Source organism: Oryctolagus cuniculus, chromosome 4 (assembly GCF_964237555.1).
Source record: "Oryctolagus cuniculus chromosome 4, mOryCun1.1, whole genome shotgun sequence".
Classification (NCBI taxonomy): Eukaryota; Metazoa; Chordata; class Mammalia; order Lagomorpha; family Leporidae; genus Oryctolagus; species Oryctolagus cuniculus.
This window is the reverse complement of record NC_091435.1, coordinates 142,066,103-142,093,644: the sequence shown is the minus strand read 5'-3', so window position 1 is coordinate 142,093,644 and position 27,542 is coordinate 142,066,103. Positions and strand designations below refer to the sequence as shown.

Genomic DNA, 27,542 nt, shown 5'->3' with positions numbered 1-27,542 from the left:
TTTTAAATTACAAATGTGAAAATGAACAGTTTTTCAGCCCAGACTGGAGAAGTGCCCATGAATATATATTAAAATTAGTCTATTTGATTAATAAATGTCCATGTGAGGCCGAGATTAAAGTGGCCTGCTGAGCTTAGAGAATATTTACTTGTGCTCTCTCAGTCTCCCCAGCCTAGAGGACCCAGGCCTGGGGCTGTCACTGCCTTCAATGGAACTCTTACAGCTTAATTTCCCCCTTATCTCAGATGGTACTGCACCTCCTCGCCCTGATGCATTTAATTCTCTCCATTCTCACCGTGCAAGGCAGAATTAAAATTAAGATCACAGGAGGAGCCAAAGTGCTGTGCCACACGCTGGACATGGATCAGACATTTGTTACTTCACACAGAAAATTGCTGGTGTAAATGATATCACAATAAATACACTTGGATTTAACATGCAAGTCACTGAGAGGAAAAACTGGGAGCCATAAAACACCTCTCCCCTCCTCAAGGTTGTACAAAGTGGGGAGAGAAAAAGGAGGCGGCTTTGGAGTGTGCTGTTATCTTTACGACGCAATTTAATCTGGGATGCCGCAAGCATGGGGGGTGGGCAGCGTCATAAAGTACCGAGAGAGGGCTCAGGAAAACAGGAGGAGCTGTCTGTGCTTTTCTCATTCCTGTGCGCAGAAAGGGGAACACCATGTTAACCTGTCCAGTTCCCGCCACAGGAGCGGGGGAGGCTGAACTCAAGGCCCCGAAGAGACCAAACCTCCCCTTGGAGGTCCTGCAAGCCCTGGACGCCTCACACATCTCATCTCATCTCATCTCATCCAAGCCGTGAGATAAAGAACTCGGACCAAGGGAATGCAAGCTGTAGGCATTGAGTGGCTCAAGGGCACGCAGCCGGTGAGGGTCTGGCACCAAGGTGGAGGCCAAAGCCAGGCTGTGTGTGTGATCACAGAGAGGGGAGTGGTGTCCCCTCTGAAGTCCACCACCACTCTGCGGTCCTTTCTAAGGCAAAGCTGAAATACAGAGGAGAATACCAGGGCCCAGGAGCAAGCAAGGTGGCCAGGGCTGGGTGGGGTTTGCGGGGACTCAGGCAGGGCCTCCTGCAGGCTGCCCAGGCCAGGACGGAGATGTGTGCCCACTTCTCCATGAACCTGCAGGAGCAGTGCTCTTCTTTCTGGAGGCTTCTGTTGCATCCATCGTAGGAAATTCATAAAGGATAAATTCTGGAGACCATAGTTTGGGACTCTGAATTGTAACCAGAGCAAAATCAGAACAGAGTCTGAACCTGACAGTTCCTGGGCACCGAGGGAGAAGGCTGACTGCGCAGAGCCTGCAGGAGTTCACGAAGTCACCTCCCCAGTCGGTGGGGTTCCCAGAAGAGCAGGTGCAAGGCCGTATCCAGGCGCTGGACAAGGCCTCACAAGTTCACCCTGGCAATGAGGTGGGAGATTCCCATGGGACTGCGGTGCAGGCAGACAGAGCTATCCAGGGTGAGTGCTGCTCCCTCAGGTGGAGAGGGCCTGGCCGCTTAGAATCAGCAAATCCTGGCCTGCCAGGGGTCTGGGCTACCCACACTCAGGGACTCGGCGCCTGCCCAACTGGGAGCTCTCTGAGGCCTGTTGTGTGGAGGCTTCTCCGGGGCCTAAGTTCCACCTGGTGGGCACACGGTGGGCCACTGGGCAGAAGACTTCATGGATCCACTCTACCGGAAGTCCACCTCCCCCCGCCCCGCCCCCTTCCCTAGTTCCTGCTCTGTTCTCCCCACGGCATTGCCTGGGGCTTTCACAAGCATCCAGTGGCCTCTGCGGAATACGGGTGGGTTCAGGCGCCGGCAGGTGGCAGCCTCTGCTGGCCTCAGTTTCCCTGCAGCTCCGAGGAGAGGATGAGTGCTGAGCCGCTCCCGCACAGACACACCCTGTGTGTTCACCAACCCTGCCCCCATCCCCTTTGACTCAAAGGCCCTGGAGAGTAGGCGCAGATGTTTGCAAAGCCCTTCTGGACCTGGGACTTGACGCACATGGAGGCTCTCACTGCAGGCTCCATACTGCCTTGTCCTGACTCAGTTGCCTGCCATTCCCCAAACCCTTCCACTCAGCCTCCCCTAAGGGCACCCCTTGTATCTTCTTTGCCAAGGGTTCTCGGGCACTCACTTAGCCTCTATCAACCTGTAATGGGTCACACCTTGGCCTTAGAGCCCGGCACAGCACAGTACGTTTCTCTGCACGCCCAAGCTGTTCCAAGTGCACACAGACAACAGTCTAACCCCTTAGGTCCTTGCCCTCTCATCTCTAAAGGTTTCTCTTCTGTTCCCTGGAGCCCGTGAGTTAGTTCTTCCACGCATCGGACCTCGTGACCCCACGACGGCCCCCCAGGCACTGCGGTCTCCCTGCTCTGCCCACACCCTCGGTCAGCTCTCGCTTATTCACCACTTCGATAACTCTGCGTCTACCTCCACAGGGCCTCCAGCCCACCGTGGCCCTTCCCAGCTGCCTCCCTGCTCCTTCTGCACTTTGCTTCAGATCTTCCTAGGCTCCAAGGTCAGTCCCTTTAAGGGTACTCACAGCAGGCTCCTGCACACTGCCACCACATCAACTCCTCCTCTGGTGGAACCCAGGGGCCTTCTCTCCCGAGGAGGCCCCAGAGCAGCCAGGAGCAGCTGGGGAGAGCCACCCCTGCCCCGGGCCTCATGCAGCACGGCCCCCAGGTGGGCCAGCTGCACTGTCTGACAGTGCATCAGAGGCTATGGTGCTCGTGGCCCCACACAGCATATCCCATGAGCCTCGGTGCGACCCTCACTCTGCTAAGGACTGTGCCACCTACCTGGGAGGATGAGAGAAACAGCACAAGGAAGTGCCCTCCTCAGTGCTACCGAGCACCACTTCCCAGTGCCCACCGCTGTCCTAGCCGTCTGGTCTCCAGTGGCAACAGGACAACAGGCTGGGCCAGGACGGCTGCCCGGGGCCTCAGCTCCCACCAGGGGGTCTGAGCCCCATCAACTGCAGCCTGAACCGGCCACCATGGCTTGTCTCGCTGGGTCCACACACCATAATGCTTTTGAAAAGTTCTAATGTTTGCTATTCTATTAGCTATTTTTATAACATTATTTATTATTCTATAATTTATATTTCTTATTTTAAAACCTTTTAAACTTTTAATTTGATAAAACTTCAGACTTAAGGAAAAGCTGTGAGAATAGGATCAAGAATGCTCATACAGATTACACGTCACCAGATTCCCTGCATGAAAATATCTTACATTTGATTTGTCCTTCCCTCTCTCTCTCCTCCTCCCCTCCCTCCCTCCCTCCCTCCCTCCCTCACACACACACACACACACACACACACACACACTTTCTGAGGCAGCTGGGTGCATTGTAGACATGATGTCCCTTTATTGCTAGCTACTTTGTTTCTTTTGAATAAAACATTCTCTTACTTAACTACAATAAAGTGATCCACATCAGGAAATCCACACTGATAGGGTACTACTATCTAACTCGCAGGGCTGAGTCCTGTTTTTCCACTTGTCCTGATACCATAAGTAAATACACCCGCCCGAGATCACACCGCGGTGGGCTGGCGCATCTCCTCGGGTGTTCTTCGGTTGGCGCAGTGTTGCCTGACGCCAACACTCTGTACGGGCCCATTATTCCGCAAGACGCACCTGATGCTGGGGCCCTCAGATTGGGGTTGCCCTTCCTCAAGGAGCGGCGCAGAGGCGACGGTGTGTCCTCGGCGCGTCCCCTCCGACCGTGCCTGCCGCCAGGACGGCCCATCTGCCGCTGGCAACTTTGATGGCTTGGCAATGGTCTGTGTGGCGGGTCTCTCCGCGACAGAGTTATTATCTTTTTCCTTCAGAATGGATAAGCCCGTTGTCGGAATTTACTTTGTGACCATGTGTATTCCCTGTGATTTCAATACACGCGTTTTTGGGATCCGTGAGGGATTTTTACATAAATCAATAATTAGGATGGCTGCCAAATGGCGATTTGCCGTCTCCACCACGCCTTCTGCACTGGCATTCTACAGTAACAAAGGACTTTCCATCCTCTCCCATTTGTCTGTTCATTTAATTAACCAACACATTGATTTTTTTTTTCCAAATCAGTTTAGACTCACGGATTATAAATTTACTCAACGAGTTATAATCCTTTACTTCATTATTGATTTTTATGTTCAGATAGGCTGTCGCAGGCCTGCAGGCTGGCTCCTGTGTCCCTGAGCCACGTGTCTATTCCTCCGCACTTGCACACCTGCTGGCTCCACAAGGTACTCCAAGGTTACCGTGTGCTTTCTCTCCTGAGCTCCAGAGAGGTTTTTCCAAGGCGCCCTCCTAGTACAGAATGGCGTTTAGAAACCAAAATTAGGATGCAAGTTGATAGTATTGCTACTGGGATGTAATCATTCCCGTGCACACGTAGCAGACGGGCTAAGGTACAGATGTATTTGTGTGTACACATATCCTCTACCTACCTACCTACCTACCCTACCTACCTGCCATCCACCCATTCTTCCTGCCTTATCCATCTGTGAGTTCACTCTGAAGCCTCTGATTCCATTCCTGCATCACAGAGCACTTCCACCTCTCCTCTGTCCATATTTGTAACTCCCTTCTCCAACGGCGAGGAGCCTGACCTCCACAATCCACCAGATAGAGACTGCTCACTCCCAGGGTATGCAGAAAGCAGTTGCAGAACTGCTAGACCCTGCGGCTAGGAAAAAGAAGGCTACAAACTAGATCGGGTATTTGTTCACAGTTGAAGGTTCTGTTTTCCATACTTTGCAACTGCAAGCAAAGCAGCCATCCAGAATCTTTCAAACATGAAACCCTCTATTTGCAACTTCTTTGGAGAAGTCAGGAGGTGTGGCTGTTCCTCCCCCTCCACCTCCCCAGGCTTGGCCAGGACACACCTGCTCCCCTGGGCTGTTCCCTCCGCCCTTCACGGCAACTCACCGCTCCTCGCTCACGTACATTCAATCTCACCACACCGGGGCCCCTGCCATTCCCACAAGGACTGTCTCTCCTAGCGGCCTCTGTTCTTTCCTGGGCGTGTGGCTGGTCTGGTTGTCAGTACCTCTGCTTCAATGAAGCCTACTGCCCAGACATCACCACCCGCTCCAGGCAGCCCAACCCCACAGATGGGATAGTCCAGTCTTCAGCTAACCTGAACATTAAACTCTCACACTTGGTGGTGGAGACCCCTTCACTTTCCCGTCTTCTGGTGGCACTTCTCTGCAAGCTCCGCCCTCCCTGGGACCCCACGCCCCTCCTGGGAATCTTGGCATATTACCATCAGGTGATTTGCCAATGTCTGTCTCCAGGCTCTCCCACGGCTCCCAACTCAGCACACCTGTGGATGAACTGGTCTGCTGTCCAATGCCAGGACTCTTCCTTGTGGGGGCGCTATCTCGGCCTCAGAATCAACTCTTTATGAGGGCAGTTCTGCCTTCTAACTCCTACCCACTGTCAACTTCTCTTCATTCCACTCATCACCCCTTTGTGACAAATATTGTCTGGGGCCAGCGCTGTGGCGTGTTGGGTTAAGCTGCTGCCTGCAGTGTCTCCATCTCATATGGGTGCCTGTTCGAGTCCCAGCTGCTCCACTTCTGATCCAGCTCCCTGGTGCTGGCCTGGGAAAGCAGCAGGAGATGGCCCAAGGGCTCAGGCCCCTGCCCTGATGTGGGAGATGGGGAAGAAACTCCTGGTTTCAGCCTGGCCCAGCCCTAGCCATTGCAGCCATCTGGGGAGTGAACCAGTGAATGGAAGTGCGCTCTCTCTCTCTCTCTCTCTCTCTCTCTTTTCCTTTCTCTCTGTAACTCTTTTAAAATAAACAAATCTTTTTAAAAAATTATATTACCTCAACTGCCTCCTAACAGGCTTCCCCTCACTGTTCAGCGTGTGTGAATATGCACGGCAGAGAGAGGGAGATGGGCAAAAAAATTCTCGTCTGTCAGCTCTAAGGATAAAAACAGATTCCTTCCCAAAGGCCTGCAAGGCACTCGTGGTTTGCTGCCCCCACCTCACCCCAACTTACTGCACTCTCCCTCTGCTTCCCGTATCCTCGCTCTCATGACTTACTCATTCCTTGGTGGCCACATCCTCTTCCACCACACGTGCACTTTCCCACACCAAGACTTTCCCTGCACCCTCCTGGCCCCAACCAACCTCGCTTTTCACCTGAGAAGCGCCTCCTCATCCTTCAGCGGCTCAGTCCCTAACATCCTCAGGAACACCTCTTCAGCACTCTTTACCTGCATCAAATCACCACGCTGCTCCGGCTGACAGAATTGGGACTGTTCCCTGCCTGGCATAGGCCACCTTGGTAATTTCTGCCCCTGTGGGTCCGACTGGTGTCTGTCATACCCCAGCCCACCCCGGGAGCACAGGGGCAACTTCTGCTGTCCCATGTTCTTACACCCAGCACAGACAGATGCTCAACAAGAGATCTGCTGGACGAATGTAGTGGCAGGGTGCTAACAGGCACGCACACTGACGCAGGAGGGCTGCACTGCCTGTGGGAACTCAGCCTCTGGGAGCCTCAGCCTGCTCACCCGGGAAACAGGAGAGGCAGAGGATTCAGCTTCCAAGGCTGTAATGAAGCCTTAGTGTGCAGGACCTGGCAAAGAGCGAAGAACATCGATGTTTGATAAACATGGAACATGAGCAGGTGCTAAATAGATGTTCAGTGAGTAAGTATTAATTAAATTGGAAAAATTTGATTTAAAAAAAAATACAAGTGGGCTGTTGTTGAAATGCAGGCCGATGGCCAAATTACATTGATTAGCAACAGCCACCCGTCTAAATCACAGAAAAGTGGGGTTGAGATTTAATTCAGCCTCCAAGAGTAAGTTTGTGACTGCATGTTGGGAAAACAAGCACTTACAAGCGGGAATACATCCAACATCTTAAGAGAAAGGCAGGCTGCCATTCTCAACACAATTCCCAATACCCTGGGGGTCTGTCTGAAGCTACTGGCTGGTCGTATGTTCGGCTGGATCATTTCTGTCAGAAATCAGCAAACCAAGGACAAAAGTCCCAAGTAAACTCTTAATAACTGTGAGAGCCCACGCAGCACAAGTCATCAGGCAGGGACATGCCTACGACAAAAGGGACTCACAGCGGAGAGCAGGAGACGCACAGACAGCTTGGAGGGTCCCAGGCCCCTCGCCCCCAAGCAAACGGCTCAACATGGTGTCTACTGAGCACAGGTGGCTCCGACAGGGAAGCCCGCACAAGGAAACCGACAGGTGCAAGTTTCTTGTTACCTAACGTGGATTTCCTTCATCAGGGAGCCGTGTGGCGTCACAGGACTACAGAGGGTTGGAGGTCTGGCTACACCACAGGGCCTCTGTCAGTTCGCAGGGCTGGGTTGTTTCAGGAGAAAAGAGAAGAAATACGCCGAGGGAGGAAGCGCAGGTGCACCTGGGCAAGGGGAGCCTGCAGAGGGGAAAAGTTCAGAGAGGAAGCAGAGCTGCAGCGAACCAGGGATGCTGTTCACTTCCACTAAGGGCACTAAGCAAGTGGCCTCTGCTTGTTCAACTCGGTCTACAGGCACACAACAGCCAATTCAAACCGCGAGCCGTCAGTGAATACTCCCACAGAAGGGAGATTCGGTTTTCTTCGTGAGAACCAAAGTCAGCTGAGGGGCCAGATTCTCCCGCAGTTTAGCTGTGGGCCGATTCAGACCAAGAGTGAAAGGCACTGCTGCGGAGACGGCGGGGCGGGTCACGGCTCTGCACTGCTGGGGGCTGTGGGTAGGAGCCTGACTACACCAAGCAGGGCAGCTCACATCACACACACCTCACGATGGCGAGGAAGTTCCCTCCCGCACAGCTCCGCCAGCCGTGTGTGGAGCACGGTTCTCACCTGTCTCCAGCTTTCCCTGCCCACAGTGCCCCTAAACCACCCGGAGGAGCTTCCCACACTGGCCAGCTCCTCCAAGGGGCTTCTCCCGACTGCCAGGTGGACGACCTCCCTCCTCTGCACCTGCTTCCACAATCCCTGTCCCCATGTGTCCCCTGCCACCTAGGCTGGGCACACCTGTTGGGCAGGGGACACAATTTAATTGACATTATTTATAGTCACAGTGCCCAGTCCAGAGGAGACGCAGGAAAATTATGAAACACTGAAAGGTGGCACCGCCAGGTGTAAACACACAAGACACAGGCAGGAGGGTTCACTCCGGACCTTCAAGAATGACCGAGTACTTTCTATGAAAGGAGGGCCGAGAACCGTGACAAGAAGGTGAGGGCACTTGGCACCAAGACCTCTCTACTCTCAGGCCAGAGCCAGGAGCCTGGGGCTCCAACCCGGTCTCCAAGGTGGGTGGCAGGGACCCAAGCAGCTGGGTCAAGTGCTGCTTCTGCTTTCCCAGGAGTGGCATCAGCAGGGAGCTGATCAGAAGCGGAGCAGCCGGGACTGGAACCGGCACGCCAATATGCGATGCTGGCACTGCAGGCGGCGGCTCAGCTCACCGTGCCACCACGCTGGCCCCTGTGTTCTGTCATTTGAAGCATCTGGGTCTGGCACACCTCTGTCGGGTTTACCCCCAAGTGTTTCTTTTATTTTATGCTTTTGTAAATGAGCTCTTTCAGCTTTTGGGCACTGAAAACGTCTTGTCTTTGCTTTGGTTTTCCAAAGAAACTTCTGCTGCAGAGAGGACGGACACAGAATTCTAGGCTGCTGGGGTTTCAGTTTCTGGAAGGTATCGCTTCACTAGATTCTCTTTTGGGGAAGCCTTAGCTTTGTTTCACTGTAGCTGCTGTTAAGATTTTCCCTTTACTACTGGCTTTGAGAAATCCACTTGTCATACACCTTGCTGTTATCTTGTGCGTGTTTCTAGTGGTGGGGGTTGTTGAGTGATGTGGATCTAGGGGTTCACTGCTTCAGCAAATTTGGAAAAATTCAGTCTTTATTTCTTCAAATATTTTTTCTGTTCTTCCTTTGTCTTCTCCTTTTGGGATTCCGATTGTAAGTGTGTTAATATTACCCCACCTCTCACCGACACTCTTTCTGGAACTCCCTTTCCTCTCGGTATCTGGCTTTGGATAGTTCCTGCTGTTGTGTTTTCAGGCTCACTGGCCTTTTCTTCTGCAGTGTCTAATCTGCTGTGAATCCCACCCAGGGTGTTCCTCAGGTCAGATGCTGTAGTCTCTGCCTCTGGAAGTTGGATCTGGGGCCCTGTGATGCTCCCCAGGCCTCTACATAACTTCTGAGCACATGTACCTGGCAACAATAACTGTTTTCATCTCTCTGTCTGCAGCTTCTAACACCATGTCGTCCTTGCTCCGTCCCTGGCTTGGTTTCCACGGATTGATTTCCCCCTCCTCCTGACGTGAACACAGACTTGAACACCAAGCTGTCCTGCAGGTATGTTTCATTATTCACCCAGTTGCTACCAGGACGTGATGCTGTCTGTCTCCCTCCCTAGCCCACCAGCACCGAATTTTGTTAGCATTTAATCTGTACCAACCTCACAGGCTTGCCCATGTCCTTCCATGCCAGATACTCGAGCCCAGGGACACACGGTGGCAAGTCTGCCGTGTTCAAAGAGCTGCAGCGGCTGCCCTCAGGGTGCTTACAACTCGGTAATTTACCAGGTTTCTGTTTGAACTGTCAGTGACGGTTAGTGTCTCTGAGCATGATTCCCGAGTTTACTGGCCATGTCTCTCTTCTTTGGCATTCTGCCCACTAATGTCCACTGCCCTGTTTTAGCTTGATTAGATGACTTTTATTCCTTTTATTTATTCCCTCATAAGAGCTATTTATATACTAAAGGTACACATCAACTTTTACTTTTCTAATAATAATAAAACAAAACAGTTTCATAAACAAAGGCATTTCCTTCCAAATCAAGTTAACTCTCATGTGTGACTTCTTTGAAGAAGTTACTTACAAGGTACTCAAATGCTTTTTTCCATATCAAAAATAATAAGAATTGATTCTGGTGTGAAAATAATGTTGTTAAAGGCAAAAAGAGCTGGAATAATATTAAAATAGGTATATGAATACATAAAACATACACAAACACTAATAGTAAATAAAAGCACATATACCTGATGTGGACATGTAAATGACTCTACCCTGTAGCAATAACCGTGCAGACGGCAAATGTCACTGTGCTCCCTCAGTGATGAAATGGAACATCGAGGAGGAGAAACACTCCCAGACTGTGTATTTCCAGCTGATAAAATATTTCTCGCAAAGTCATGCCATCTGTATTGGAGATGCCCCCTGTGCAAGAGTGCTCATTTGTAATCACCTAAGACCTATTCTTTAAAAGGAGAAAATGTCAAAATCCTCATTATTGGAGGTTTTCGCACCCACTGAGGAGTAGCAGATTTCAAAGGCACAGGCCACCTCTCCACTGGGCTGAGGGGCTGAGACTTGGGGGTCCCAGGAAGGAGGCCCTGACCGAGGCACAGGTTCTGTGAAGCACCTGCTGTCTGTTTTAGCAGTCATGGCCATGTGCAGCAGCTGGGGAGGGGAGACGGCTGGGGATAAGACTGGCGCACAAGCCACGCGGCCCTCCGAACAGAACAGAATGGAGGAAAGGCACACCAGTTACACTGTGGATGACAACAGCAGCCAGCAAAGCGCCATGAGGCCCACCCCGCCAGCTCCTCCCTTAGATGCGGGGACCCCTGACTGACCTGTTTGGTGTAGGTGGTCCCTGGCCACTTCAAACAAGCGCAGGTGCATGTTGGTGATGGGGTTGAAGGAGCCACAGGCCAGCAGCACCACAGGGATCCGGCTCTTCATCTTGTCAGGTGCAGCCACACCGGCTGCTGCTGCCACCCTGTCTGGACAGAGACAAAAGCTCATGTCAAGGGGCTGGCACGAGACAGCCGTCCAATCAGTATGTCTAAACCACACACAGGCTATTCCTCCTCACCGGTAAGATGGCCGAGGAGGAGGCGACAACAGCAAGAACTTTTGTGGCAGGCTCACCATGGGCCAGGCGGGAACAGGGCCAGGTGCTATGCTGAGGTGTGCACCTTCTCGTGACGCATCCCTGCAACAACCCCAAGTGGCTCCCACACGGCTCAGGAACCCTAGCAGCTGCTGGGCCATGACCGGAGCCCGGGCAGCCTGACCCCAGGACCACACTCTGCCCTTCCTCCCCGTACCGACCCTGTGCTCTCGGTTATCTTGGGCTCAAAAGGAGCTAAGACCCCCATAATGTCACCTCTGAGGGTCCAAGCGTGCATTGGCATTTAAAAAATCAAAAAACCTTTAATTTGAAATGTTAGACTTATAAGTTGCAACACTTGTTAAAAAGGATTCTTATACCCAGCTTCCCCATGTGTTAACATTCCACCACACTTCTGTTACTCTTTCACACACACACACAGAGACACACACACGCCCGTGCATCTATCTCTGTTCATAGAGTTTTTTTCTGAAACGCTTGAGAGTGAGTTGCAGACACAGGGCCTCTTCCCCTCCCCCACTGCCAGCTGCGTGCCTGCACCAGTTAGGAGCTTGTCTGGCTACAGGTCCTGGACGTCCAACCTCGGGGGTTTATGTGACGGTCGCTGCCCCATCAGGTAGGGCATCTAGATGCGGGCAGTGGACGGCATCAGATCCTGGGCTCAGCAGCGACCCAGAGTCCTCCTCCTGGCTTTTCCCCCTGGTCTCAGTATTGCTGCTGCAGCCGCAGCTGTCACGACACCTGGCTTGGGTCACTTGATCTCTGGTTGACCCTGGGTGAACGTCATGCCACACTGTATGAAAAACAACCTGCTCCGCATGTCTTCCCTACCCCTCTGGACAGTACGCCCCTTGGGAGCCGGCCTGCTGGCTGTTTTGTTCGGCTCTGCACGGCAGCTCCGAGCACGGGGCTCAGTTAACACTGAGGGTAGTGGGTGGCCGGACGGTGGAGCTGCTGGCTGTGGTGAGGCCCGGTGTACCCGGTGCACCCGTGGGCACGCAGAGCGCAGTGGCTCTGACGTCTCCTGAGCTTGGGCACTGCAGGATCACCCCCTCCCACGGGAGATGAAAGCGCTCTGCAGGCTGCTCCCGGCTGCCCCCAGGGAGGGGGTGGTTTTTGAGGTATTATCTGCTGGGCCATTCACCAGAGCCACATATGTTTGAAGAGGGCGGCTGTTTTGCACAATTATTATGAAGCCTTTAAACATTCTATTTCTTTTTGATGAAGCATACATTTCGAGAGCCATTAAAACACGCAAGTGCAGCATCTCTCAGGTAACCTGGGGCTCCGATTCATTTTTCAGAAAGTTCCCGGCAACTGTAAATCAGAACATTTGTTTGAGTGGGGGCATCCGAGGCAATGCAGTAGGATGTTGGGAAGGAGAACAAATGACTATTCTTATTTAAAATGTATTTGAAAGGCAGAGAGAGGGAGAGGGAGAGTGAGAGGGAGAGGGAGAGAAAGGGGGGGGGGAGGAGGGGAGGGGGAGGGGAGGGGAAAGGGAAGGGGGAGGGAGAGAAAGAGGGGGGAGGGGAGGGAGAGAAAGAGGGGGAGGGGGAGGGGGGAGGGGGAGGTACCAGGGATTGCTGTCTTCTGGTTCACTCCAAATGCCCACAATAGCCAGGGCTGAGGCTGATCCAAGCCAGAAGCTGGTCTCCCACGTGGGCGGCAGGCACTCAGTCAGTTGCTCCATCGCCTGCCGACGCCCAGCATGAGTATTAGCAGGAAGCTGTAGTCAGGGACAGAGCCATAACTCGAACCCAGGCCCTCCCATACGGGGATTTGGGCATCCCGGCTGGCATCTTAACCGCTCTGCTAGTGCTTCTGCCTCTTCTTTCCTCCCCACGGGCGTGCTGAGCCACGCCACTTTGTCCTGTCCGAGGCGCATCTCAGGCTGGAGGACACAGTGGCTGCACACTTCCGGGCTCAGTGAGGAGGGCCGCGCACCTGCACCATGTGTCTATTCCAACTTGCTTCTGCTACACATCCTTGCAAGCCACACCCAGAGAAACACAGTGATGGAACTGACCGGGCTCACCCCGTGGGGCCGCCATCATATGCACCACAGGACGAGTGCCATGGAAGTGAGCCCTCTGCCCTTATCTTCTGATAACCTGCGAGGGAGACTCTGGATACCGAGAAAGGCTGCTCACCGGGAAGCACAGGATGGAGGGCCACAGAGCAGTGGCTGCTCAAGAGTTTAACACGTTGAGAAGGAGGTACACACAGGGCTTTCTTAATTTATCATTAAACCGGAGGTAGAACAAACAGAGTCCACCTGCTCCAGCCTCCCACCATCCTGCTCCCTCCTACAACATGCTGCTCCTTCCAATGCTGCCACAGCCTGCCCCGGCCCCAGCGCGCACCCCCTGGAGTGTTCACCCCGGCTCCCTCCCCAACCGCACCAGCACTGCTCCTTCACACATCTTTATTGCCACTGTTTTTTTCCTCAGGCGGCCTTTCCCCAAGTACAAGGCCAGCTCCTAGAGGGTGGTGCTTCCTCATCTGGGTCCCTCAGCTCCTGGCGCTGCACCCAGCACATCCCGGGCGCTCAGGACACGTGTGCAGAGTGAACGAGAGAACAGGTGACTCCCTGCCCGAGGATCTTGTCGGAGGCCTACCTGGTCTCTTTGGGTCTATCTCAGAGCCCGCATAGGGCCTTCCAGAGACAGAAATGGACCTTTCCGGCTTCCTGGGAGTACTGAAGCCCTCTCCCCAAAACCCCCTCCACAGACTCGGACTAGAATGAAGCAAGACAGCCGGGCTGTGCCCCTTCCTCTCACCAACAGGGGTGTGCTGGCTGCACACTCACTGGCCCTGGAGAATGTGGGGTAACAGCTGCTGCTGGCCAGGGCAGCGCCCAGATGCCCCCCCAGATTCCCTTCCTGGGTGCTGCCTGCCCCCTGCACATTTTCAGACCATCCCGTCTCTCCACAGCTGACTTCCTTCCATCTACCTGCAGGGCAGCTTTGCACAAAGCATCTACTCATGGCCAGGTCCTCTGCTGGGCGCTGGACTACACCAGAAAGAAAAGCACGTGTGGCCCCCGACCTTGGCAAGCAAGCCCTCTGCTGGAGAGATTCTCAACACACGGACCCCCCAGGGCCAGGGTTCCGAGCACGACGCGAGGGGCTGAACTGTGACTCCTGAAGATGCCCCCGCCCCTGTCCTCGGAGCCTGGGGTAGCACCTACGGGAGAAGGGACTGCATGTGTGAGTGAACGAAGGCCCCTGAGATGGGAGGGCATGCTGGGTTATTCGGTTTAAGCCTGGAGGAGCCACCAACCAGAGTCTCAGTGGCTGCAGACAGATGCTGCACGAGGCAAAAACGGACTGGCCCAGAGCCTCTTAAGGGATGCAGCCCCGCCCCCCCCTTGGCTGCAGGCCTCTGCTGAGCAGAAACCCCGTGCTGTCTGCAGTGGGAGGCGACACTTCGTTCACAGCAGACACATACAGGGAACGCACACAGGCACCGCAGCAGTGAGGCCAAGGCCTGGAAACCGGACGAGGTGGCTGAAGGTGGGCAACGAGTGGGCAGACAGCATGTTTGGGTGAGCAGAGCCCAGGAGATGAGGCTGCCGGAGGGGGAGGCTTGCCCAGGCCCCCAGGGTTGGCAGAGTTAAATTTTACCTTGTGGGTGAGGAGGAGCCTCTGGAGGATTTTTTTTTTTTTTTTTTTTTTTTTTTTTTTTTTTTTTTGACAGAGTTAGAGCACACGCACTTGGGCCATCCTCCACTGCACTCCCGGGCCACAGCAGAGAGCTGGCCTGGAAGAGGGGCAACCAGGACTGAATCCGGCGCCCCGACCGGGACTAGAACCTGGGGTGCTGGCGCCGCAGGCAGAGGATTAGCCTAGTGAGCCACGCGCCGGCCCTCTGGAGGATTTTAAACAGGTGCAACCCTTGCAGGGATTTGGATTCAGAGCTCCCTTAGTGGTGCAAGTGCTCCCTTAGTGGGGCATCCGGAAGCCTCGGGCAGGCTCCCCCAAAGACAGCCTTCGCTGCTGCTCTATCTCACCCGGCTCGCCAACGGCCCACAGGTACTCAGCTCTGGGTCAGGGGGCGCCCCTCGGCCCTTTCGTCATGGGCCAGCCCCGCAGGCGAGGTGCCGTGGCTGCAGCAGGAACTCACCGCATGGGAAGCAGTCAATTTACCCTGCGTGCGCGGTGAGCGCAGCCTGGGACTGGGGACGGGGCTGCCAACAGCCCGTTTATATATTACAGACATAAAGCAGAGGGCTCCCGGCAGCACAGAAATGGGTTCCACAAACATCTTTCATCACACGGCCCTCTGGACCGGACTCCCCATCTCAGACAACAAGAGCCACGGTTTGTATTTGTGGGGCTGACGACCACATTTTTCAACACCCGGGGACATCGCTTCCATCTGTGAGAAGCGGTCGCCTTCTCCAGGGCAATCAAGCTTGATGGCGACTCCACTACTTCTTTCATTCCAACTTGGCTGGGCCGTGCCGTGTTGCTATGGGCGTGTGGCACCTGCTGGGAACAAAGGCGGGCAAAGGGGGGAGGGGGGCTCCCGCAGTCCCACGCTCCTGAGCTGGGGACTAATGGCAGTGGCTGCGCTGAGGAGGAGATGGGGTTATGGGGGGCCAGGCTGGGCCCGTGCTCTAGACATTGCACACCTAGAAGGCAACGGCTGGGGCTTGTGTTCTGGGGAGGAACCCCATCGACGTCTCCAAGCCCCCGAGAGCCCCGCGGAAGATGGAGATGACGACCTATACTGCTTAGAGCACCCACCAGGGTTACAGGCGGGCCCCTCCCCCTCAGCACCTGGCCCCTAGTGGGTTTGCAGCAGTGTCAGCTCCTGTCCTTTGCCTTTCCTTCTCCTTAACACATAATTCACCACCCCTTTGCCTGCTTCCAGATGTTTCTCTACCTTGTTTGAAAAACACCCCTGGGGCCAGCGTTGTGGCCTAGCCAGCTGAGCCGCTGCAGGCTCCTGGCACTGTCGCAGCCACTTGGGGAGTGAACCACCAGATGGAAGATCTAACTCTGCCTTTCAAATAAATAAAAATAAATCTTAAAAAAAAAAAAAACCTGCCATTTTTCTAGTCGCCCACGAGCAAACCCTGGCAGCCCTCAGCAGCGCCCTTGGGCCAACGTGGCCTGGGAGACGTCACCAGGGGGCAGTGCTCTGGGAAGGCCAGCCCCTCCCGCTGCCGCAGCCTGCAGTGCAGCACCAGCCTTCACACTTGGCTCTGAGCATCAGCCGCCCCAGGAATTAAGCGAGGGCAGCCTCAGGCCAGGCCGGCAGCAGTAGCCTTCTGATGATGAACACACACACCCCCAACGGCAGCTAGCTGCCAGCTGGCCACAGGGAAGGCAGAAGAAGAGGTCGAGGGAGAGAAGTGCCTGGGCCCTGCCATGAAGGCAAAGCAGCGGAGAATTAACCAGGCGACCTACCAGCTTGCCGTGTGCCTACCTTACAGACGAGGGGGGAATGCGCCCTGCCCTCCAGGGGGCTTGGATCGCGCATTAACAACCAACCCACCGCAGGTGGGCTAGAGTCTGCTGTGACCCCTCAGGACCCAGAACCCTTGTCCGCACTTCCCAGCCTCCGTGGCAGCAGGGCAAGGTCAGGTGGCGAAGGGCTGGCCAGCGATCTTTGGAGGCAGGTGTTGGGTGACACTTCAGGAACTCTCTCTAAAAGAGAAAGGCATGTCTTTCTCCTCTTCTCCATTCCTGCTGCCTGGAATGTGATGGCTGGAGTTTGGCAGCTTTGCTGGACCCAGAGGATAAGGACCAACTCCAGCTTGATGGAGAACAAGCCAAGAGAAAACCAGGCCCCTGGAGCAGCCATACCATCCGTGGACTGCCCACCCCCAAGTTTCTGTAATGGAAGGGGTGACCATCTAAGCCACCATTACTTCCTATTTTTATATCATAAACAGCTTAGTCTAATTCTAATGGCTTATTGATACCGAATGAATGCTTATTGAGCTAGTACATAAAGAAATGAAAAAGTAGGTAAACTTCTGGGAGCTTCTATTGCCCCAGTAAAACCTATTTTTGCGTGCAGAAACTCCAAAAGATGTTGTTTGAAAATGGAAAATACACCTAAGGAAACAAAAATCTACCAGAACATCATTTTTCATGAATTTTTCACGGGAGGAAAAATCCTTACTCAGGACTCCAGGAGGCAGAAACGCGCAGCCGTGAATCTGCTTTTCTGCCGATCACAAAAACCAGACACTGTCCTATCTCCTTCCTCCCCAAACAGACTCACTATGGTACGCCGCCGCTCTCTGCTTCAAGTGGGCACTGGCCATATGGCTTGGCAGTTTAATGGTTCTCTGATACTTGACAAAAATGAAGCACCATCATTTTGCAAGAAGCCTACGTTCCTAGGGTCTTTTGCAAATAACAGCTGTGCCTCAACATCGAGTCACTCAATGTGCAATCTGAGGACACAATGCTCAAACAGTTGCAAGTGAGCAGAACCTCCAGCCACTTGGCCTATTTACAGGCTTCAGAGCTTAGGAAGTTTTGAGCAACGTTACGAGTGTGCAGCTGTCAACAAGCTCAAGCCAATGTCTCTGAACCCAGCCCTGCAGGCAGCAGCAGTGATAGGCTACCTACCAGCCGGCCACATGGAGCTGACCACAAACCAGTGGGAGAGAGGACCTGAGAGGTGCCTCGCCCCCAAGCCCACAGGCTAAATCCCTAGGCCTTTCTTTCCACCCCTACCGCAGCTGTGTAGGTGACACCCAAATCTGAGGCTCGACTCTTTTCTTTTCCTTGCAGTCTTTTTTTTTTTAAGATTTATTTATTTTATTTGCAAGGCAGAGTTACAGAGAGGCAGAAGAGGAGAGAGAGAGAGAGAGAGAGAGAGAGAGAAAGGGGAGAGGGGAGAGGGGAGAGGGGAGAGGGGAGAGGGGAGAGGGGAGAGGGAGAGAGGTCTTCCATCTGCTGGCTCACTCCTCAAATGGCCACAACAACCGGAGCTGCGCTGACCTGAAACCAGGAGCTTCTTCTGGGTCTCCCACGTGGGTGCAGGGCCCAAGGACTTGGGCCATCTTTAACTGCTTTCCCATAGCAGAGACCTAGATTGGAAGGGGGGCAGCCAGGACTCGAACCGGTGCCTTTATGGATGCTGGCACTGCAGGCGGTGGCTTTACCCACTGTATCACAGTGCTGGCTCCTCTGCCTTGTTATTAAGCCAATGCCAGGTAGGGCTGCATTTGCAAGGTCAAGTGCAGAACTTCAGGGCTGGCGCTACGGTGATTCCCGGCCACTCCACTTCTGATCCAGCTCTCTGCTATGGCCTGGGAAAGTGGTAGAGGATGGCCCAGGTCCTTGGGCCCCTGCACCCACGTGGGAGACCCAGAAGAAGCTCCTGGCTCCTGATCATCCCAGTTCCAGCTGTTGCGGCCATTTGCCTCTCTGTAACTCTGCCTTTCAAATAAATAAATCTTTAAAAAAAAATAACGAGGCAGAAGGACATGGGATCACAGCCAATCAGCACTTCTTGAGTGACTGTGACTGCATGTATTAGCACGCCACGTGAGCTGCATGAACAAAAAACCCCCAAATCTTAGTGGCTTGAAACAATGAAAGTGTATTGCACGCTCATATTGCACGCCCATTCCAGCTGACTGGGGGCTCTGCTCTGTGTCTTGTCCCTCAAGCCAGAACTCAAGAGGATAGGTCAGCCTCTACCTAGGATGCCGCCAGTTCCTCAGTCCCTGTTGCAGAGAGCGCGGGAAGATCCCTCATCAGCAACTTTACACTTGGCCTCCAGGGGGCGAGTGTCACTTCCTCAGACTGCACGCAGCTACACTGAGCTGGAAAGGAGAACCCGGCTGTGCTGCAGGTGGAGGGTCAGCAGCCTTGGCTTAAGCAGCCACCCTGAGCCTCAGGGACCCGAATGGGAAGTGGAGATAATCACACACACCTCCTGGAATTGTCATGAATGTCACGGAAGTCCACCCACGAGAGGCACCCATGAACACCCATGAACAACACCTGGCTCCTTCCCTTTCCCCGTGTGTAAAACACGATCCACTCCCCTCCAAACCTGTTCTGTGAGCGTCTGCACCCAGTCACGCCCGGGACAAAGCTGCCACTCAGCTGTGACGTCTCCTCACCCGTCACCACTGCTCCAAGTCTGGCCAATAGTCCCTATGTAAGGTCCTCACTTCCCACCACCGCAGAGATCCTGCCCTGCCGCAGGATTCGCTAGCTGGGCGTTATCAGTTAAGGGTGGCTGTCCTGCCAACAAGAGAAACCAACTCTGGTGACCTCGGTCCTCGCCCCCCCACCAGCAGGGCAGTGCAGCAGCACGGAGGGCTATCAAAGGCCAGGGCCATCACATAGGACAGAGAAGGAGCTCAACACGGGAGCTCAGGCTGAACAAGGGACAGGGTGGTGGTCCCAGCGTGCAAATGGGCCACACCAGCGTGCACTGCTGCTCCCCGAGGGGAACCGTCGTGGGCTTCAAGGCCCCCACTGACTCCGGTAAAGCTTCCCGTATTTGCTACAGGAGAGAAGCTCTGGAATCACATTCCCACCATCAACTTGGCCCTAATCCATTCCATTTGTAGGAAGCTAAGCAGATCAGCCAGCCCTAGAGTTGGTTCCATCACTCAAACTAATGTGCTAAACGACTGAGTGTTTACCATGCCCCAGGCTCTGGATAAAATCTGGGCGCTTATGCCAGCCCAGTGATGCGCTGTGGAGGCGTCTGGTCTCCACTGACGTTTATCCGCTAGGCTGTGTCCTTCATCTGGTATCAGGACTCTGGCTTCCCTCTGCCTCTCCTACTAGTCTCCAGCTACCCCTCCTGCTCTGCGTGTGCTCCACACACTCATCAGGCTGGGGCCACCTGCCGCTCTCTGCTGTGGCTTGGAAGAGTTCCTGCTTCCTCCACCTCTATCTATACCGCTTCCCAGGCTGCCAGGGTCTCTTCCAAACCAACACTTCTGCAGAGCGCCCCCTGGTGGCCCAGGGCTCCCTCCTCTGACCTCTTAAAGGCACCACGTGCCCATTCCACTTTGTGAGCCCTCTCTCTTTTCTTGCCTCGATCACTGTAAATCCCCAAGGGCAGGGATTCCACAGGGTCCAGTGTAGAGTGGAAGCTGAATACAGGAATATTCACCTTCACTGAGGGACAAAATAAAAGCGAGAGTAGATCAACAGGAGCCAGTGGGCGACGGCCTCGTCAAAGCAGGGTCTAGGCTGAAGCAGGACAAAGCAGCTAGGGAAGAAATAACTCCCAGACCAAAACAGCAGAGCCCTCCACCCTCCACCCTCCCATCCCCACGCTGGCTTCCAATACCTGGCATTGCCTGGTCTGTCCGGTTTGCTGTCTTGCCCCTTGCGGAGTTCTGGCCTCCCGATCTGGGGTGCCAGCTCCCTTCTGAACTGAAATGTTGCTCTCACCCCACAAACGGCACCTGCTGCCTTGGGGAGGCCTCATTACAGGATCCCAATTCCTCACTCCCACCTTAGCAGCATCATTTGATTGCACTGCCCTGTCCCAGCATCTGCCCATGCCTACTCTGGGGTCCCTGCCCAGGGTCCCTGCCTGGGTTCCCAGCTCTAGTCCAGTGGGGGCCCAGGGTGGGGGGGGGCACCAGACCCACACTCAGTGTTGGGAAAGCAGTTCCCTGCCCTCTGCAGCCCTGGGGGCTTCCCTGTGTGGCAGCGAAATGCAGAAGCAACTGTTCATGACAGCAGGGACGGCACTACGGCCCAAATCACAAAACTGGCAGCCCTCAGGGCTCTTCCCTCTCCCCAGCCTCAACAGGCTGTCCATTCCACCTCGGCAACATCTTTATCATCCATCGCCCTCAAACTGTGCAGCCACTGCCTGAGTTCTGTCTCCAGTCGCGCCTCCTCTAATCCACCTGCCACACAGCTTCCCGAGGGATCTTTCCATGTGCTTGGTCCCCCTGCCTCCCAATCTCATTCTGGGTAATGCCGAGACTCTTTGCATGGCATCCAACCAGTCACCACCTGTTTCCCCAGTCTCGTCCCCTCCCCTCCGGCACCCTCCCCTTGTCTGCTCCACCAAAGTGCTTGCTATCCTGTCAACACCAGGCTCACTCTCATCCCTGTATGTCAGGCTAATGGGGACATCACTGGACACAACAGAACCAAGTCCATGGCCATTTTCTCCAGTCTCACGTAATCTAATTCCCTCTAAAATTGTAAGCTGAGCAGACTGCTATGGTGATGCACAGATAACTGCAGATCTGGGCAATGATCTATGAAGTCAGAGCAGACCAGAGCCCGGTTTGGAGCTGTGATTAATTAAAATATTTAACTGAGTGGGTCCAACCTATACTGTTGTGCACAATTGGTATTGTGTTGGCTGGAAGTTAGACCAGAGTGGTAGGCAGCTCATAGCAACACCTGGAGTCTGTATCCCTACACAGACAAACTAGAGCATGCCTTGTTCATCTCTCCATACAAGGACATGTGTACTCAAACAGCAACAAGAATGGAGGTGCCGTTTCTGGCCTTGAACTAGGCTTGCACTTGGAGATCCGTGGAGTGGAAAACGCACAGCATTCACAAGCTTTGCGACCTTGAGGATGCCCTTCAGAGCTCTGTGAGCTGAGGACCTGTGGAAGCATCAGGAACCACGCGGCCACCTGAGGACTACACCTCCTTCCACCTCCTTAACTGGAAGAGGAAGCTTCCCATCACACAGTCAGGGAGGACAGCTCATGTAGCCTTGTCAAGACATCACTGTCCACGACAGACTCCACCTGTCCTGGTAAGAGCAGGAGGAATCAAGACACTGCGTATCTGAAGGCATCCAGCCGTGCCCAGCACAGAGTCAAGGACTTGATGGAGCCAGCCTTCTGGCTCACTGGTGCATGGGCTGAGCAGTGGAAGAAGCCTTGTACAAGTGCCCAGCAACTTATACACAGCACTCCAGCTGACCTGCACCAGGCTCCCTCCAGCACAGTAAGACATCATCTTTCCTTACTATCGATGACTTTTAAAACCAGCAGAGAGATTAGTTCAACTCCTCTGGTTTCTCAAGAACCAGTGCAGCAAGTGCCACACCTTGGCTGACGGCTTTTTCTGCCAGCCCATCATGAGAGATCTGCGAGTGCCACGCCAGGGCCCCTCTGCCCTGCAGCTGGAGGAGAGCAGCTGCCCGGGCATTCAGGTGAAGGAGGGGCCTGGGCCCAGGAGAACAGGCAGAGGTGGGGCTAGAATCCAGTCCAGCCACAGGAACTAAAGAGGCCCTACGCCCACCCACGTCAGGGAGAAGCCGGGCAGATGCTGCATGTGTCGGCTCCACAATTAGGACAGTGAGGCTTCAACCCTTAGGCTTTTCTGATTCACATGAGTTCACCAATAGGGATGACCTTACTAAATCGATGAAGTAATAATTCAAGTATAAAATACAACGTGGGCTGAAATAAAATGATTTAGGCTGTCGTCCACGAGCAGAGGTCGCAAAGGAAGTGTGATGTGACCAAGGAGAAGCTGCTGGCCCTTTCTGTGGCACGGTGACCCACCTTTCTCCTGGCTGGAAAACCTCAATTTTGTGTTGCATTAGGGACAAGAGTTGCAGATCCAGACAAACTATGGCAACTCACTCACCACGGTGGTCCCATCCCAAGCCAGTGAATGGTCAGACATGAGCATGTGACCCAGTTCTGGCCAATGAGATGCAACAGGAAGTGCGTGGAGGCCTCTGGGGTAGCTTTCTCCATCCAGCTGATGAAAAGCTGACAGCGATGACCAGAACTTGTCTGCATTCTCCCCCCCACCCGCCATCCTGGACACTGTGACATGGGAATGTGATGTGGGGCAACCATGAAGATGCCTCAGGACCCTAGGCTGCTAGCATCCATTTCCCTGCCCACCCCCATGTGCCTGGGGACCTCTCTACAGAGACGTATGTTCTCCACCTGTCTGGTCTGCAGGCTCCCACTGCTGTCCTGATGTCAGAGTTCCGCTGAAACAGACTGTGATGTGGGGTGTTCTGGACTAAATCCGAGAATGCACGATAATGCTGAGCAATGCAGGTCTGCTCTGGACCTGGGGAATGGGCGTGTAAGACATCCACAATGCACATTCCCGTGCAAGGGCATGGCCAGGGCCCTGCTGCATGGGCCTTTCGTGGCAAGCACTGGAGAGTCTGAAGGGGCAGAGGGATCTGCCAGTTAAATGTGTGCTTGTGAACCTCACCCTTGGCTACTCCTGTTGCTAAGCGTCTGAGGAGCACACACTTCTCTTGGCCTTAGGTCTCCAATGCTGCCCGACACCCACCACTGCTCTTAACCACAGCAGAGTACCTGTGGGGCCCTCTGGGCAGGTTGAAGAAAAGCATCCTATGGTTTGCTCTGCAGGAAGGAAGGTGGAACAGCAGATGGCTTCTCAGCTCGTGTCTGTCCAGGGCGTGCACACTATCCCACAGCACACACATTTCTCAATTCAAATGGGAAGAACCTTGTGCCATATAACCTCTGGGTTAAGGAGCTTGGTCAGCCAGAGATGTTCTGTCTGAACCTGACTCTGCCACCTCACCTTTCTAGCCAATTTTTCAATGCACAGAGCAAAATAATATTTTTCTGTCTTCTAGATAAACAAAAACACATTCTTCCAAAGAGTTCAAAGGAAATATCCAAAATTACCCCTACAGGAAGTTAAAATACTTTCATAGTGCCCAGCAACCTCCATTGCCTTTTTTGTTTTTTAATATTTATTTGAAAGAGCTACAGAGAGGCAGCGACGGAGACTGAGGTCTTCCACCCACTGGTTCACTCCCCAGATGGCCACAATGGCTGGAGCTGCACCGATCTGAAGCCAGGAGCCAGAAGCTTCTTCTGTGTTTCCCACACAGGTGCAGGGGCCCAAGCACTTGGGCCATCTTCTACTGCTTTCCCAGGCCACAGTGGAGAGCTGGATCAGAAGTAGAGCAGCTGGGACTAGAACCAGCGCCCACATAGGATGCTGGTACGGCAGGCGGCGGCTTTACTTGCTATGCCACAGCGCTGCCCAACCCCACTGGTTCCTTTTAATTGTATACTGGAAAAGAGATTGAAAAATCCCATTGTGGCAGGCTGAATAATGTTCCCCAAAGATACCAGGTCCTAACACTGTACTGTTACATGTACTGTACATGTACAGGATACATGTACGTGTTAATATATTTAAAACCAAACCAAAGGTCTCTGCAGACGTGACTTAATGATGGGGTGGGGCTAAGTGCAATCACATGCATCCACATAAGAGGGAGGCAAAGGGCGGGGTCACGCAGAGAGAGAGGACATGTGGAGACACCAGCCTTGAAGACTGGAGAGATGCGGCCATGAGCCAAGGGATGCCAGCAGCCCCAGAACCTGGAAGAGGCAAGGACCAGGTTCTCTGACCGAGCCTCTGGGATTGTGGCCCTGCTGACACCTTGACTTTGGCCCGGGGGTGCTAATTTCGGACCTGTGAGGAAACAATCTCGGTTGTCATAAACCACCAAGTTTGGGATGGGCATTTGGCCTCCTGGCTGGTCCCTGGTCAGGGTGCCTGCATTCCACAAGGCTTGAGTTCCAGATCCATTTCCTCGCCAGCCTCCTGCTAATGACGCAGACCCTGGGAGGCAGTGGTGACGGCGTAAGTAATCAGGTCCAAGACACCCACACGGGAGACTTGGTCTGAATTCCCAGCTCCCGGCCCAGGCCTGGCTGCAGCAGGCTTTTTAGGAGTAAATCAGCAGATGAGAGCTCTCCTTCTCTGTTAAAGAAACAAACAAATACTTTAAAAAAAAAAAAAAAAAAACCTGCTGGGCTCGTGGTAAGGTGTTAACCCTATCCCTGGGAGACTGATGCTCAGGGCGTTGGAGGGAAGAGCTGCAGTACCTGCAGAAGCAGCCCTGCAGTTCTTTGATGGCGTGTGGCAGACGTCAACCCCCTGACTTTAGTTGAGCGGGCTGTGAGGCAGCTGAATGCAAGCATGGGTTACAAAGAAAAAAAAAGGCAGCCAACTGCCGGCTCTGGGCAATGTGCCCTCCTGAAGCAGGAGGCTGATGACGTGTGGACAAATCTATAGTTCTTACAGGTAACATCTGGACAGGGAGGTGTGAAGGGAGTGGGCGGAGCAGGAGCAGGTCAGCTTCCCCCAATGGACCTCACAGTGTGTGTGAGTGTGTGAGTGTGTGTGTGTGTGTGTGTGTGTCAGGGAGCACACCTTCAGACAAACGCAGGGTAATTATTAACAAACACTGCCAGATGTCGGCAAGCAGATGTTAGCAGGCTGCTCTCGAAAGCCTTATTGGAAATCACAAAAAGTCAGAATGTCTACCTAAAGAACGGTGAAACGCCACGCAGGGCTGTGTGACTGTGAAAAAGAGTGACATATCTCTATGTGTACCAATGTGGGAGATTATTATTTTTTTTTTATTTGACAGATAAGAGACAGTGAGCGAGGTCTTCCTTCCATTGGTTCACCCCCCAAATGGCCGCTATGGCCGGAGCTATGCCAATCCAAGGCCAGGAGCCAGGTGCTTCTTCCTGGTCTCCCATGCAGGTGCAGGGCCCAAGCACTTGGGTCATCCTCCACTGACTTCCTGGGCCACAGCAGAGAGCTGGACAGGAAGAAGAGCAACCGGGACTAGAACTGGCACCCCATGGGATGCCGGCGCCGCAGGCGGAGGATTAACCAAGTGAGCCGGCCCCGATGTGGGAGATTATTAATGAGTAAATATTGGGTAAAAAAATATGCAGGTTGCAGACAGTATCACATCATGCAGTTTCAACAAAGCAGGCCACGCTGCCATAGTCGATAAAAGCAATATACAGGGATACTTCAGAATGCGTGTGGAGGCCAGCATTGTGGAGAAGTGGGTTAAGCTGTCACTAGCATCCCGTATTTGAGTGCTGGTTTAAGTCTGAGCTACTCCATGTCCAATCCAGCTTCCTCCTAACGGGCCTGGGAAGGCAGTGGAAGATGGCCCAGTAACTGGGGCCCTACAACCCATGTGGGAGACCACGATGGAGTCCCAGGCTCCTGCTGTCTGGCTTTGGCCTGGCCCAGCCCTGGCTGTTATGAGCATTTGAGGAGTGAAGCAACAGAAGGAAGACCACTGCCTCTGTCTCTCTCTCTCTGTCACTCTGCCTTTCAAATACATCAATCTTTAGAGGTTTGTGGAAAGTGGAATTAAAGGACAAATTCATTTTGATGCCAAAGAATTTTGAAAACCTTGTGTATAAAGAGTCTTCACAAGCTTTATGGAGGCCTGCGCTCTGGCATAGTAGGCTAAGCCTTGGACTGAGGCGCAGGCATGCCTGTGGGCACTGGTTGAGTCCCAGCTGCTCCACTTCCGATCCAGCTCCCTGACCATGGCCTGGGAAAGCATGGAACATGGCCAAAGTTCTGGGGTCCCTGCACCCGTGTGGGAGACCTGGAGGAAGCTCCTGGCTCCTGGCTTTGAATGAGCCCAGCTCCCATCGCTGCAGCCACTAGGGGAGTGAACCAGCAGATGGAAGATATGCACCAAATGCATAAATACACTTGAACTCATTATCAGGTGCACATCAAATAGTAAGTCATTACTCCCAGGGAAGGCTGGGTTTGCTGGGATAGCAGGAGGTGTGCACAGATGTGGGTTTTCTTTTCTTTTCTTTTTTAAAGTTATTTATTTATTTGAGAGGTAGAGTTACAGACAGAGAGAGGTAGAGACAGAGAGTAAGGTCTTCCATCCACTGGTTCACTCCCCAAATGGCAATGGCTGGAGCTGGGCCAGGTGGAAAACAAGAGCCAGTAGTTCCTTCCGGGTCTCCCACGTGGGTGCAGGGGCCCAAGCATTTGGGTCATCTTCTACTGCCTTCCCAGGTGCACTACAGAGAGCTGGATTGGAAGTGGAGCAGCCAGGACACGAACAAGTGCCCAAATGGGATGCCAGCACCACAGGCAGAGGCTTTGCCCACTATGCCACAGCGCTGGTCCCAGACTTGTATTTTCTTAAATTACTTTACAGATGCGCATTTCCCCTAAGCATGGGCTCTTTCTGTAGTTTTAAGAAACAAAAACTAAGAAAATGCAATAAAAATGTGCTGTGAGAACTGTGCCTGGTGAACAGGAGGCCCACAGTAATGGAGCCCCGGGGAGGGCCGTGCAGTGTGCGGAGATGGCTGGCGGCTCCTGCCACAGGGCCAGGGCCAGGGAAACCCTGGCATTCACACCAAGCTCACTGAGGGTGTTCCATGCTTGTATCTAAAAATAGAGAAATGCCACACAGTCTGCAGCCAATGCCACCAGCCCGGCTGTCTTCTTGTGTGTTTCACGGAGTGGGGCAAAGTCGCTAGCCCCTGCTCCGCAATTCACACCAAGGCCATGTGCAACCTGTCTCTTGGGCTAAGAGTCCCATCTGAAACACTGCTTTGGATTAACGCAGTCGGGCATTAATTTTCATAGAGGGTGCTTCAAAAAGTTCATGGAAAAGGACCAGCATTGTCCTGTTCCATTGGGAGAACGGGTTGGGTTGCCGCCTACGATGCTGGTACGCCTTATGAGCACTGGTTCGGGTCCCAGCTGCTCTACTCTGCTAACGCGCCTGGGAAGGCAGTGGAACATGGGCCAAGTCCTTGGGCCCCTGCACCACATATCTGATGCTGGTGCCAGGGCTGTTGCGGCTGTTTGGGG

General features: G+C 53.6%; 1 protein-coding gene across 4 annotated transcripts in view; it reads right to left on the bottom strand.

The window, feature by feature from the left end:
• The window catches only part of NMNAT3 (nicotinamide nucleotide adenylyltransferase 3), a 97,581-nt gene that overhangs the window by 36,857 nt on the left and 33,182 nt on the right, over nt 1–27,542 (bottom strand). For 2 of the 4 annotated variants that reach the window (XM_008266242.4, XM_051818658.2), the window contains exon 2: nt 10,643–10,792. In XM_008266242.4, coding sequence (XP_008264464.2) covers nt 10,643–10,751 — 109 coding nt within the window. In that variant the 5' untranslated portion in view covers nt 10,752–10,792. Of the gene's footprint in view, nt 1–7,255; nt 7,428–10,642; nt 10,793–27,542 lie in introns of those variants that run through there. The other 2 variants (XM_070072743.1, XM_070072744.1) reach the window with 2 other exon arrangements.